This window comes from Arachis stenosperma, chromosome 8, assembly GCF_014773155.1.
Source record: "Arachis stenosperma cultivar V10309 chromosome 8, arast.V10309.gnm1.PFL2, whole genome shotgun sequence".
NCBI lineage: Eukaryota > Viridiplantae > Streptophyta > Magnoliopsida > Fabales > Fabaceae > Arachis > Arachis stenosperma.
In genome coordinates this window covers 27,280,820-27,294,581 of record NC_080384.1, presented here as the reverse complement: position 1 = coordinate 27,294,581, position 13,762 = coordinate 27,280,820, and the positions used below count along the sequence as shown (strand labels likewise).

General features: G+C 31.6%; 4 protein-coding genes across 4 annotated transcripts; 2 read left to right on the top strand and 2 right to left on the bottom strand.

Moving 5' to 3' along the window:
• Positions 1-425: 425 nt before the first annotated feature.
• On the top strand, positions 426-2,906 carry LOC130944123 (monofunctional riboflavin biosynthesis protein RIBA 3, chloroplastic). The gene is made up of 7 exons (XM_057872289.1): positions 426-530; positions 616-964; positions 1,038-1,259; positions 1,355-1,680; positions 1,749-1,878; positions 1,944-2,240; positions 2,328-2,906. Exons 1-7 carry the CDS (start codon positions 472-474, stop codon positions 2,583-2,585), a joined length of 1,641 nt encoding a protein of 546 aa, XP_057728272.1. The 5' UTR covers positions 426-471; the 3' UTR covers positions 2,586-2,906.
• Positions 2,907-3,915: 1,009 nt separating this feature from the next.
• On the top strand, positions 3,916-5,406 carry LOC130943695 (60S ribosomal protein L23a-like). Its single transcript, XM_057871694.1, has 4 exons — positions 3,916-4,091; positions 4,185-4,241; positions 4,661-5,024; positions 5,117-5,406. Exons 2-4 carry the CDS (start codon positions 4,226-4,228, stop codon positions 5,199-5,201), a joined length of 465 nt encoding a protein of 154 aa, XP_057727677.1. The 5' UTR covers positions 3,916-4,091; positions 4,185-4,225; the 3' UTR covers positions 5,202-5,406.
• Positions 5,407-5,784: 378 nt separating this feature from the next.
• LOC130945685 (RING-H2 finger protein ATL47-like) lies at positions 5,785-6,390 on the bottom strand. Its single transcript, XM_057874388.1, has one exon. The coding sequence runs from the start codon at positions 6,388-6,390 to the stop codon at positions 5,785-5,787; it is 606 nt and encodes a 201-aa protein (XP_057730371.1).
• Positions 6,391-6,657: 267 nt separating this feature from the next.
• On the bottom strand, positions 6,658-8,560 carry LOC130943930 (uncharacterized). Its single transcript, XM_057872024.1, has 2 exons — positions 8,456-8,560; positions 6,658-7,526 (listed from the first exon to the last, which is right to left on the bottom strand). Exons 1-2 carry the CDS (start codon positions 8,495-8,497, stop codon positions 6,783-6,785), a joined length of 786 nt encoding a protein of 261 aa, XP_057728007.1. The 5' UTR covers positions 8,498-8,560; the 3' UTR covers positions 6,658-6,782.
• Positions 8,561-13,762: the final 5,202 nt, after the last annotated feature.

The following is a 13,762-nucleotide window of genomic DNA, read 5'->3' as shown; positions in this document are numbered from 1 at the left end:
TAATATTTTGAATTGGACGTGATATTTTATGTAACATAATTCATCTCATGTAATTGTTGTTTGATTCATAAACAAAAATAAAACATATTTTATAGCAAATTATTTATCCTTTTAAAAAAATTTTTACAGCAAATAGATCATTCACTATTCTTTATCTATAAATATGAATAAGTGATTATAAATATTTTCTTAACTACATGTTTAATGTGTCTTAAAAATATGTAGGTATTTCTCCTCTATTATTATGATGAACAAAAAAGACAACGGGTGTGGTTTCTTATTAGTATTGAATGATTGATAAAAGCACAAGTTGAAAATGTTTGTTGGATAATACAGTTACGTTTGGAACACATCCATAACTAGAGGTCCACATTTTTTTTATATATGTATATATAATTTTTCTATATATTATTATGCATGGCGAAACAAGAGCACTAATCTGTGTATTTTTAAAGTCACAGAACAGAGTCTATGGACTCAGCTTCATTCTTCCCTCATCCTTTGATTTGCCACGTCATCACCAGCTCAAGGTATGTGTGTCACTATTTTTTCTTAATTAATTTGCCGAGTTCAAAGTTGAAATAAGCTTGACTATTATTCTTGGTTATTTTGCAGCTTGCAACAACGATCATATAGCAGTCATCATAATAATCACAGTGGGAGATTTGGCATATGGAGGAACAACAGGTTGTTGAATTCAGCTTCTTGTGCTATTGGATATGACTTCTTTGATGAAAATGGTAACCTGAAAAGGAACAATGAAAATGGGTCCCTCTTAGATGATGCTTCAAAACAGTTTTCCTCGTCTTCTTCTTCTTCTTCAGCACCATTTGGAACATTGAACGCTGAAATAACACAGGAAACTACTGATTTCTTTGTGAGTGATGCTGAAGGTGATCCAGATTGTCCCTCTAAGGGTTACTCTTCCATTGAGCAAGCACTTAATGCACTTCGCCAAGGAAAGGTAACAGATTTATATCAAGTGTTATGTTTAATGTTCTTAATCTAACTTATTCATTTTTTTTTTTTTCTATTAGTTTGTGATTGTGGTAGATGATGAAAATGGTGATGTTGAAGGAAACCTTGTAATGGCAGCATCTCTTACTAGTACCAAGGATATAGCCTTTTTGATTAGGCATGGATCAGGGATTGTTTCTGTTGGCATGAAACAAGAGGATCTTCAAAGACTCAACCTTCCTCTCATGTCACCAGAAACTGAAGATGAAGATTCTTCAGCCCCAACCTTTACTATCACAGTGGTAAAGTGTTATCATAGTCTTATAGGCCTAATTCTACTTTGCAAACCATAACATTATGCTTTTCATTAAAAGGAATGTTGTTTTCACCTGAGTAGGACGCAAAATTTGGAACTTCAACAGGCGTATCGGCCGCGGACAGAGCGAAAACAGTTCTTGCTCTATCATCTCCAGAGTCTAACTCAGAAGATTTTAGAAAGCCAGGTCATGTGTTTCCCTTGAAGTACAGAAATGGTGGGGTTCTAAGGAGAGCAGGTCACACGGAGGCTTCAGTTGATCTGGTTTCACTTGCTGGATTGCCACCAGTTTCTGTTCTTTCAGCTCTTGTTAATGATGAGGATGGTTCCATGTCTTCTTTGCCCACTCTAACAAACTTAGCATTGGAATACAACTTTCCTATTGTCTCCATCACTGATTTGATAAGGTAAGATATAGAGGCATCATTTAGCCTTATCTAAACCCAGTTAATTTTTTAACTAATCTCATCTCAAGGTACCGGAGAAAGCGCGAAGAATTGGTTGTAAGAACTTGTGTTTCAAGGTTGCCTACGAAATGGGGTGATTTTGAAGCATATTGCTACAGCTCAAAGTTAGATGGAACTGAACATGTGGCTGTTGTGAAGGTAAGAAACTTGATTGAAGATGTTGAATATATATAGTTAGAAACTGAGTGATGAAGTAAACACAGGGAGAGATAGGAGATGGACAAGATGTGCTAGTGAGAGTGCATTCAGAATGTTTAACTGGTGACATATTTGGATCAGCTCGGTGTGACTGTGGAAACCAACTAGATTTGGCAATGCAGTTAATAGAAGAAGCAGGAAGAGGAGTAGTTGTGTATCTTAGAGGTCATGAAGGAAGAGGCATTGGACTTGGTCACAAACTTAAAGCCTATAATTTACAGGACCAAGGACATGACACTGTCCAAGCCAACATTGAACTTGGTTTAGCCGTTGATGCTCGTGAGTATGGGATTGGAGCCCAGGTCAGGTCCATCATTCACTTTTCTTGTTTCGATACTGTATCTAAAACCATGAAAAGCTTATTGAATACCATGGAAAAAAATGTGCAGATTCTGAGAGACATAGGAGTTCGAACTATGCGGCTAATGACTAACAACCCAGCCAAGTTTGTTGGTCTAAAAGGGTATGGTTTGGCAGTCATAGGGCGTGTTCCTGTGTTGACACCAATCACAGAGGAAAACAAGCGCTACCTCGAAACTAAAAGGATAAAGATGGGTCATGTTTATGCCTCTGATTTACAAGGATCATTACCTGGATTCAACCATGATTCAACTGTAAATAAACAAGACTCACAAGAGAATACATAGTATAGTCTACACAAAATTTATTGCAACAAAAGATGTCTTTTATGCCACTGTTACAAAATTGTTTCAAAGGTGTCACCCCGAACAATAAATGATTCATCTCATTCATCTCTCATGATTGTGATTGTATAGATTGTATTACTCAAATAAACACATATATTTTATTGATAGACATATATACTTTTTTAGGAAGTATACGGAGTCATGGAATATCTATATAATATGTACAATAGGGAATTAGGGATGTTGGATTCAGTAAGATATTAGATGTTTATTATCCCTGGTATCTGAATGGTTATTCTGAATAGTATAAGTGTATTGTGTTTGAAAAATTAGTAGTATTTTATCCTGAATATTCATTTTTTTAACTCGTTGTATAAATATTTCATTAACTCTCTAGCAGAGTTCATATTTTTTTTCAAAAATAATGCAACAGTTTGCTATTTAGTATTTCTAAATTTATTCCCACCATTGTTAAGCTAACCCCTCGCAAAAAAGTATGCAACATATACACAAATACAAGAGGGGAAGATAGAGAGTCAAAAGTATCAACTTATGTCTTATTAGATAAAAATAAATATATAAAAGGACAACGCACTGAATTACTTGGCCATAATCTTGTTTTGGCCTTTAAAATTATAAAAACAAGTTTTATAATTTAGAGACATAAAATTAATTGTGGATGTATTAATACATTTATTTATTGATATTCTTATAATTTAAATGAAATATTTTTTATAAACTAAGGAGAATGATAAATAAATATATTGATATATCAACGGTTGATTTTGTGCCTTTAAAACTTGTACTTATTTTTCATGTTGTCACATAGGACATTTCGTTAATTATTTAATTTTAATAACCTCACGGTAAAATTATATTGAGGCAAACCTTGAGAACTAAAATTACAAAATTAAGATGCCATTTTTGCCTTTTTTTTTTTTTAACCATCCACACCATTTAAGTTTTATTGTTTTTGTTTGTCATGTGAAAATTATTGTAATACAGCCAAGGAGATTGATTGCTAATGTCATCATATTTTTAGCACTTTGTGAATGAGAAAAGAATAATCAACCATTCATGATTTATCTCCTACAATTGTAAGAATAAAGCATCCCACAATTTTATAAGAGAAAAGAAAGTAACATTTGATTGCATTCATCATCATCATCATTCTGTTTGATGATTTTTTTTTTCCGGAAAAATAATAATGCTTTTTTTTTTCTTGGTCTTGCTTTTCGGTCAAGCATTGTCTTTTTTTCGGTCCCAAGCATTGTCTATTATTGGATTTGGACAAGCAGACCCGTTTTTGTTTGGACTGTAAGTATACCATTATATGGGTTAAGCCCATAGTTCATGAGTAAAGCCCAAAGTATACCAAATAAAATTGGCCCAAAAAAATAAACCAGAAATGGGGTAGTGGATACTCGTATAAGAGTCGGGTGGTTCTTCTTCTTCTTCTTCTTCTTCTTCCTCCTCCCCGATTCAAACCCTAGCTACTACTTGCAGGTGCGTCTCACCTTGCCGCACACCATAACCTATTCTGTGCTTTGTTGAACATCTCTCACTGAAACTTAACTTCATTTTCTTCTTTACTTTCAGGGTATCACCACAGGTAAGATTCGTTCATCTTCCGCAGAACGATGGCCCCAGCTAAAGGTATTTTCTTCGTCACCATTACTTTCTCTTGTGCAATCAATATTCTTATTTCGTACCGAATTGATGCTATAGATTTGTGCCTTGCTGCTTCTTTTTCAAAATGCAATATTTTGGGGGAAATGAAATGAGCTGTATCCAACTGTAGGGAATCATATTTACCCCCCTTCTATCGTAGATTTTAACCTTGGAGCATTACTTCAAATTGCATATTTACAATGAAATTATAACTAGAAATTGTTTGGTGGCAACTATGATTGAAGTTTTAGTGACAAAGAATACTCTGTTGCGTTAATTTGGGTCCTACATTATGCTGTATTATCATGTGGTTACCTTCATAAAGTTACATTGAGGCTTTTAGTTTAAGTGCAGATTTAGATTAAGAATGTTACAATGGGTTGATAACTCTGTTTTATATGCAGTTGATAGTTCAAAGAAGGCTGATCCAAAGGCTCAGGCCTTGAAAACTGCTAAGGCAGTGAAGTCAGGTGCTACCTTTAAGAAGAAGGCCAAGAAGATCAGAACAAAGGTCACATTCCATCGCCCTAAGACTTTGAAGAAGGATAGGAACCCCAAATACCCCCGCATTAGTGCCCCACCAAGGAACAAGCTTGACCATTATCAAATTCTGAAATACCCTCTCACAACCGAGTCGGCAATGAAGAAGATTGAAGACAACAACACTTTGGTTTTCATTGTTGACTTGCGTGCTGACAAGAAGAAGATCAAAGACGCAGTGAAGAAAATGTATGACATCCAGGCCAAGAAAGTGAACACTTTGATCAGGTGAGCCTTTATGCAGTCAATGGTAATTTGAAATTTGTTTATAATCAAATCTCCTATCTTCATACAAATTTATGTGTATTACTTTGTTGTAGGCCTGATGGAACCAAGAAGGCTTATGTTAGGTTGACACCTGATTATGATGCCTTGGATGTAGCAAACAAGATTGGAATCATCTAAGGTGTTTCCTGGCTTTACCCGGATCACTTTTCATTTAGATATTAGTTATGGTGGTAATTGATGGATCTATTGAAACAAGACCTAGTTCTAAATTTTGCTGCTTGTTATTTGGTGTATTTTGTTTCAGTTTGAATTAAGTTACTCTTGTTACAATATCAATTCCGATGAGTAAATGAGCAGGGATCATTTTCCAATTTTCGATATATTTTATTCTACACATCTTAGTATAAGAAGTTTGCTACCTTCGTCATATCATTCTTGCGAGTTGTGACTATGATATGTAAATTTATTTTCCAAGGGTTAAAAAAACACTTAAATTAAAATGTAAAAAATATAAACTGAGTTGTCACATGTTGGGCAAAAGTAGAGTTTGGATTAACCATGATTTAAAGATTAGTATGTTTATCGTAAATATATGAAGGTTGGAATACATATGTTTATTTTGTTGTATTGAGCAACAATGAGTCAAGGAGTAGGCTCTGATACCATGGCAAGAGGCTCACAACACTCTGATAAACAAACAAACAAATCCGAATGGTTTGAGTACCTGGAGCCATCCAAATCAAAGGTGGCTGGCTGGTGGTTAGAGAGTGTGTGGTCTACTTGCCCAGCTTTGTATGACCTCAGACCGAACGGATCGGATTAGTTCATCGCTGTCTCGGGAAAAGTCTTCCCTCCTCAGAGTTTCCAGCAATGGATACGAAGACACTGAATACCCGGCGATAGCATCTTCAACATGATGGACTTGGGACCTGCAAAGTGGGCAATTGGAATGAGACTGAAACCATGCATCTATGCAAGAAACATGGAAAGCATGAGCACATTGAGGAAGCAGCTTAAGCTTCTCCCCTTTTTCAAATTCCCCGAGACAAATGACACAATCTGCGTTAATAGACTTGTGGTCTCCCACATTTTCGAACTCCGACACCGGAAGAGAACTTATCACGGAGCTGTCTAAGCCGTCGCTTTGAAGAGAAGAGATATCAGGGAAGGACTCAATGACAACTTGATGATGCTGCAGATCATTAGGGGAGCTTGAAGGGTTAACTTCCGAGGAGGAAGGACACCTAATGAGAAAACGGTATGCTTTCAAGAAGACACACAAGAGAATGTCGGAGAAATTGACTACAAGGAAAAGAGTACAGCAGCCTATAAATAAACAAAGTACTTCCCTATCCTTCCCTTCCATCACACATTTTAATGGAGAGATTACTAACAATTGATGAGTTTGTAAAGGCCTTCAATTGAACTTAATACAGAATTTAAGTAAAATGTGGGAGATAATGTCTAAGTACCATGTGTGGACGTATAATGTGGGAGATAATTTTCAGGATCTAATAAGTCGCCTTGTCTTAGATGATTTCACCGTTTTAAAATGTTGTTTTCCAACATCGTTATTTCCGTATACTACTTTGATATAACTCCAAGTAAAAAGTTTGAAACTAAAGTAATAATATATATCAAAATAAAAGTCTCCATAAACTCAAAGGTTCAGAGTGGGACTACATTATATCAAAAACCTTGGTATGCCATTTACACCAATCGTTTCTAAATTCCATTTACAGAAAAAGACTCACTAAATCAAATCCTTTGTCTCACAACCCTTGACGGTGCACACTTCATGACTCCAGAAACATTTGAAGTCAACGGCAACACACTGTTCCAAGAACCACCACCACCACCAAAGTTGAGAACAGAGGAAGGTGAATTCCAAGAACAAGTGTTTGTTGTTGTTGCAAAGGAATCAAGTCCCTTGACTGAAAGTGGTGGAACCTTGATGTCCTGCAATGGCGGCGGGTTTCGAAACGTGGGAAGAGGCCCCGCCGGAATGAGAGACCGGAGCAATGGACCTGCGTCCACCACAGCATCAAGAAGCTTCCCCTGCTGCGGCAACACTTTCCCCTTGGCGAGACACTCAATCAATGCATCCGCAGGATCAAGATCAGGCTTCTCATAGAAGAAACAACCAGAGTCAACAACGTTGTTAACGTTCATGTTTGAGAATTCTGGTGATGAAGAAACAGCATCAACGGGAGAAGAAACTCGTGAGAGGCTGTTTGATTCTGTGATGCTTGAGTTTGCTTTAGTGCTGTTAGCAATGGCGGCAAGTGATACGAGGTTGTTGTTCTTGCTGTTGCTGTTGTTTTCAACACAAAAACCCTTCATCATTTTCAGTGCTTTCATCATCTTCTGAAGCTGGTTTCTCGCTTCGTCTCTCTCTTTTTGTGCCGTGTTCAAAAGGTTCGTCAGTTCCACGTTCTCGATTCTTAAAGTCTCGAGTTCGATTCTTGTTAGGCTCAGCTTTTGTCTCAACTCATCAGCACTCTGCAAAACAAGAACAAAAATGGAACTTCAATTCACAAACAATTAAGAAATCTTCTTTTGTTTGCATTAATTAACTGAATAAAAAAGGAAATAATAAACTTGGTTTTATTTGGAAACAGCGGTAATATGGTTATTTACTATTTATAGTTTGAAAATCATAATACATAAAATAAGGGTCAAAGATAAATAGTTTCTTCTTTCAGAAGCAAAAAATATATTTTTTAAAAAAATCTGAGAAATGAATCAAGAAACACAAAATTAAGGAAAAATTATAGGCTCAAAATATTGTGAGTCACAATCATGCATATAAATGACAATTTTTTCAACAAAACCAGCTGTGTAAGAAACAAAATGCAGAAAGAACTAAACTATACTCCATTCTCAACAAAATTATTTATTCTTGAGAGTGAAACTAACCAAATAAACAAAGTCTCCGATAACACAAAAGGTTTGTTTGGGTGAGTTTTTTAAAAAAAAAATTGAGTTATTTTTTTAAAGATCTTATATAAAAAAGTAAAAGTAATTTTATGTTTAGATATCTCATGCAAAAAAATTTTTTTATTTATCAATTATGTTTGGGTATAACAATATAAAAGAAATTTTTTGTTTATTTATTACATGAAAAATATCTTTTTAAAGAAAAAAAAGATCTTTTAAAAAAGATGTAAATTACAACTTCTAAAAAAATGTTTTTCTGATTTTTCTAGTACTTTTATTTTTACTACTAGAAATTTGTCAAACACACTAAAAAAACTTTTTTTTCATTGAAAAAAGATTTTTTTTATTAAAATAATAGTACTCAAACAAACACACAGAAAATAAAAATGAAAATGCAAGTGATTAAAAGGAAAAAGAGGTTAGTTATAATGTGTAGTGAGTGAATGATAGTGAAAAATGAGAAGGAAAATGAGTAGTGATTAATGACCAACCTCGTGATGGGAATTGAATATGGAACCTAAGGGGTCTTCCATGTTGTGTTGCAAAAAGCCAAGGAAGAGAAATAATGGAAAAAAAAAAAACAAATAGTGAGTGAAGAAGACTTGGGAGGATTAGAGGATTGGATATTAGGTGTTATTTATAGAGAGAATTAACGCACACAAAGACAAGACACAAGAGTAGAGGGAGAACGTGGTGTGGTCCAAGATTCAAAGTCCTATATCCTCCAATAAATGACAATTAAATTAGATAGTGTCCAAAAACTTTTATACAAAAAAAAATTAAATAGTTTCCTTTTTTTTTCTATTACCCGATTTCTAAAATCCCAAAATTCTCCCACTCTTTCAGGACCCTTGTCCCTTCCTTCCTATTGGTTTTGTCCTTATGATCCCTTGATTTAATTTTCGCTTTGTTTTCTTATGTATAATTCATTTTATTTGTTTATCAAAAGGTAAACGCCATTTTGTTTTTAAATTAAAAAGAGTTGAGTTCAGTCGGTGCGGCTTAACTATGGACTATAGGGTCTATTATTTACTTTGATGCGGCTATTGTGATTTTTACGTGAATGCCCCTAGGCCTTTGATAGAGTGCTTAATTGCTTATTTGGGTCGATTTATCTTTAAATTAGTTTTGAGTTACCAAGTTTTTAGTCCAAGGATTTCTTGAAAGAGATTGTGAACATTTTATTAAGACAAAAAACATAAATATGCATTTTACTTTCTAATACGTGGATATTTAAGTTTTTTAAAATTTAAAAATATATTTAAGTTTTTTATTTTTTTAATATTTAAATATATTGATTTTTTGTATTTACTTGAGTTTGTCAGATTTAATAAAAAAATTAAACGTGATTCTTATTATACCAATTTGATTGATACGAATGTACACATAAGAAAATTTTTAAAATTGAACAAATTAGACCTAGAAATCGATGTGTCCAAATTTTGAAGAAGTCAGAGATTTAAATGTATTTTTAAATCCTCGGGGACTTAAATGTTCGCAGACCAAAAAGTCAAGAATCGATTTGTGCGTATTAGATGTACTACATTTATATAAACTATTAGATTTTATTAAATAAAAATTAAAGACTAATATAAAAGAAGAATATTGATGAATCCCTAATAAATACAGAATATCATAATACATAAATAAATATTTTTTAATATATAATACTTTAAATAATAATATAATCTTTTATTTTTAAATAGAGAAAATGACAAAAAGGTCATTGACTTTTTTATTTGCAGACATTTAAATACTCGAAGATTTAAAATATATTTAAGTCATGACCTTTTTAAAATCTAGACAAATTGATTCCTCATGTTGACTTGGGTCTGTCAAACTTGACTCTCGTTGTACGGATCTGATTGATATGGATGCACACGTGAGAGAATTTTTAAAATTGGACAAATTAAACTCAAAAATCAATATATCCAGATCTTGAAAAAGTTAAAAATTTAAATATATTTTTAAATCCTCAACAACTTAAATGTTCGAAAACCAAAACGTTAGAAATTGACTTATTATTTTTTTTAATAGTCTAGTATTTTTTTGGTGACTTTTTAATAGTCTAGTATAATTATCTGTCAAGTACTATTTTTATTAAAAATATTATTATATAATATAATTTTTTTTTAATATTTTTCTTAATATTAATACTCTGTCTAAGAATAATATAAATATTATTCAAAATTTACTAGCTATATCATATATATTGTTTTTTATTTCTTAATCATGAATAGTATAGTCAAATTTATTAGGCAATATATATCCTTGCCATTTTTACAAGGTTAATTACATATGTTTACATATATAAGAGTAACGTGTAAATGTCATGACATTTAAAGTATCTCCAATATTTTATTTTATTTTGGGTTTTACAAGATGTTGGATAAGTATTTGTGAAATTATTTATACACTAATAAAAATAAATTTTAAAATATTATCTAATTAAACATAACAAGAAATAGAGTAAAATTAATAAAAACTTACATTGAACTGATTTAGATCCATTTTTTATTAGATTGATAAGAAGATTATAAAAATAGAGTAATAGAAAACAGAGTTCAACTGAATACATTTTATTTGTTTGAGTAAATTTTGATCAAATTTTTATTACAATATTACAATAAAATAATATTACAATTTACAATAACATCATTATTATTTATTTAATAAGTTTAAAACAGGTGGCAATATTTTACTTTTTGTTCTTTTAAGTGATACGATGTTTTTTATTATTACTAGTATCATTTTAAAAATAATATCCGATACAAATTTTAATTTTATATCAATTCATTTATAGTAATACTCAAAATTGATTCCATTAGATTGCTCTTAGCTTCATATACAAATATAGTAAGATTTATATTGCAAATGTTGTAAGATAGAATTTTATGGCCTAATAAATGATTGAGTAATATAATGTTACATGTTTAACAAAATTTATTATTTTTTATTAATATTTGGCTAATACATTTTTTATTTTTTATGGTATTTTTAGTCTAACAGATCAAAAACTAATCTATTATAAATTTAAATTTCATTTAAGAAATTACTGCATGCACAAGACGATAATTCTTAGAAACAGACTAGTGGACTAATCACTAAACCAATCCAAATTAATTCTAACACTTTATATTTTAAATACTAAATTCTAAATTCTAAATATTAAATTTTAATTCTTGATAGTATAATAATAAAGTGGCGATTAATACTAATATTAGTCCTTAATATTTTTTAAATTATATAATTTCCATTTGTTTGTAAGACAAAAATCTTCTACTAACTTCTACCAAAGGCACCACAAAGAGTAAGGGTAGCTTTGTTGATATTTATTGGAGAGATATTCATACTTTTTAAAAGTATAATTTGACAAATAAAATAACTTGTAAACTTGTACTTTTGATTCTTAAAAGAAAGTTAGGGGTACTTTTCATTGTCCAAATTAAACCTATAATGGAATGCTAATAAGAATGTATTGTTCCTCATCTTAGACGATATATCGAAGGAACTTATTAGTTATTTCACTTGTTGTCCATAAAATATGATGTGATGAAACATTGGATTGTTCAATATTAATCCATTGCCAGATATTATTCCTGTACCCAGTACTATTTGAGAAAGTATAATATGTATATATGTACGTATAAGTATAACTGAGAACCATTATTTGTAATTCTGAGTTTCCGTTAAAGGAGGAAAAATCTAAAATCACAAGTAGTTAAGATTATCGTTTAGAAAAGAAAGCATGGCATACGACAAATGGTGCTTAAAATAAAAGTCACACTTTTCAATACAATGAATCTGGCTTGCGGCCGCTCACAATAACATGCATTTATGCGTGTGCATACATCTATAATCAACCTTAAATACTTTTGATCGGTCAATTATTTTATTTTATACCTCTTCTCGCAATTCGGTTACACATAAAATAAGTTAGCCAACTAAATTATTTAATTAATTTTATTGCGCTCTTCTTTTTCTCATCATCATAGTATAAAACTCTAAATAGAAGGTTGATCGATGAAGTTAACCACCCTTCGCTTCATTAGCTTCCTAATTAAAGGATAATTTTAAATTACGAACTAGACTTCTCATCGTTCAATACGATGTGTATATAAACAAGCAATTGCTTCCAAATGAAAAATGAAAGAAAATAATAATAGAAAAAAAAAAGGTGTAGCTTGCAATAATGGTGGAGAAAATTATTGTAAATGTTTAAACCCAATTTAATTACGGTCATAGTCATAGGAGACGAGGAATTGCAGCTAAATGTTTGTGGTAAAGCATGCAAACCTATGTGCTGTGGTTGTGGTTGTGAATGTTTCTAGGGGCAGTGTTGTAATTGTATTTGTCTAAGTTGGAAGAATGGTCCAATAAAGTGGAGACCACTTGGGCTTTTACCTCCACTCTTCTCTAACGGGTAACGACTTTACCTGTCGACCCAATCATGCATGCTTGCTTCGCTATTTCTTAATTTGATGTTTTATATAAGATAATAAATGTTATTATATATCTATATGAGTATGAATAACGAAATACTTAAAAAAAAAAAGATAAAATACTATTACCATAATACGTCGTGACCGACACGTGTTACAAGTTGGATGGAATATTTGCTTCCACCCTTGATTTTCTGTTTACTTTTGTTTATTTTGAGTTCACATACAAATGCATGTATTAGGAGACTTTGCACAATAGCCAAGGCTTTTGTCCTTCGTTACATCATAGCTTTAACAAGTTAGCTTACATATGATATACAGATATAATATAGTCCTATCCATATCAACATAGATTATACTATTGGCAATACAATTTATTCTTATTTATTTGAAGATTAAATTAAGGGAGTCACTCAGACAAAAATATTTAAAATATTTTTTAAATATATTTTTTATTAATTAAAATTTAATATATATAATCAATTAAATTATATTATTTTTATCAAAATTAGATCAAATAAATTAATTTAACCAAAAATTAATAAATTAAATTTTAAATTAATCTATATTAATATTTTTTTAAAAAAATAACTACAATAATTTTATTATAAAAATAATTAAAATATTTCAATATATATATTAATAATTTTTTATAATAAAAATATTATAATTATTTTTTATAAAAAATATTAATTTAAACTAATTTAAGATATAATATATTAATTTTTTAACTAAATTAATTTATCTAATTTAATTTTAATAAAAATAATATAATTGAATTAATTATATATTAAATTTTTATTACTTAAAAATATCTTTAAAAAAATATTTTAAATATTTTTATTTAAGTAACTCTCATAAATTAATTGGTATGTAGGAGGTTGTGTTTATCATGATAATAGGGTGGGGGTGGCACATGGGCGTTAGGTACAAATCATGTGGGGCCCGTAACGGGACACGCCTCGCATACCCATTGGCTGTTATTACGTGACACGTGGCGGCAATGCACATGCAATTGCATACGCAGTCCATGCATGCCACGCAACTCATTGACCTCCATCGATGGAAGCTTATTTAGGCTTGCCGTCATTGGCAAAATACAAAGACCGTTACCGTAGCAGCAGAAACCAAATCAAGAATAGTAGCCTAGTTGGGTTTGCACTGTGTAGTGGATGCTCTTCCATGATGCAAAAGTTCAAATTATATATATATATGTGTGTGTGTGGCTATACATGAACATCATGTCTTGTCTATCCAACTTGCACCTTGTGCTCTCTCCACATAGCTAGCTTAGCTACTATATACCTTAACTTACATATACTTGCATTTCAGAAATGCTTAACACGTGCCCTATCG

Coding starts and splice junctions, on each gene's coding strand:
- LOC130944123 (XM_057872289.1), top strand. CDS start 472: ATGGACTCAGCTTCATTCTTCCCTCATCCTTTGATTTGCCACGTCATC. Junction 1,681..1,748: donor TCCATCACTGATTTGATAAG/GTAAGATATAGA, acceptor TCTCATCTCAAG/GTACCGGAGAAAGCGCGAAG. Junction 1,879..1,943: donor AACATGTGGCTGTTGTGAAG/GTAAGAAACTTG, acceptor AAGTAAACACAG/GGAGAGATAGGAGATGGACA.
- LOC130943930 (XM_057872024.1), bottom strand. CDS start 8,497: ATGGAAGACCCCTTAGGTTCCATATTCAATTCCCATCACGAG. Junction 7,527..8,455: donor TATTCAATTCCCATCACGAG/GTTGGTCATTAA, acceptor CTTGTTTTGCAG/AGTGCTGATGAGTTGAGACA.
- LOC130943695 (XM_057871694.1), top strand. Junction 5,025..5,116: donor AAAGTGAACACTTTGATCAG/GTGAGCCTTTAT, acceptor ACTTTGTTGTAG/GCCTGATGGAACCAAGAAGG.
- LOC130945685 (XM_057874388.1), bottom strand. CDS start 6,390: ATGGAAGGGAAGGATAGGGAAGTACTTTGTTTATTTATAGGCTGCTGT.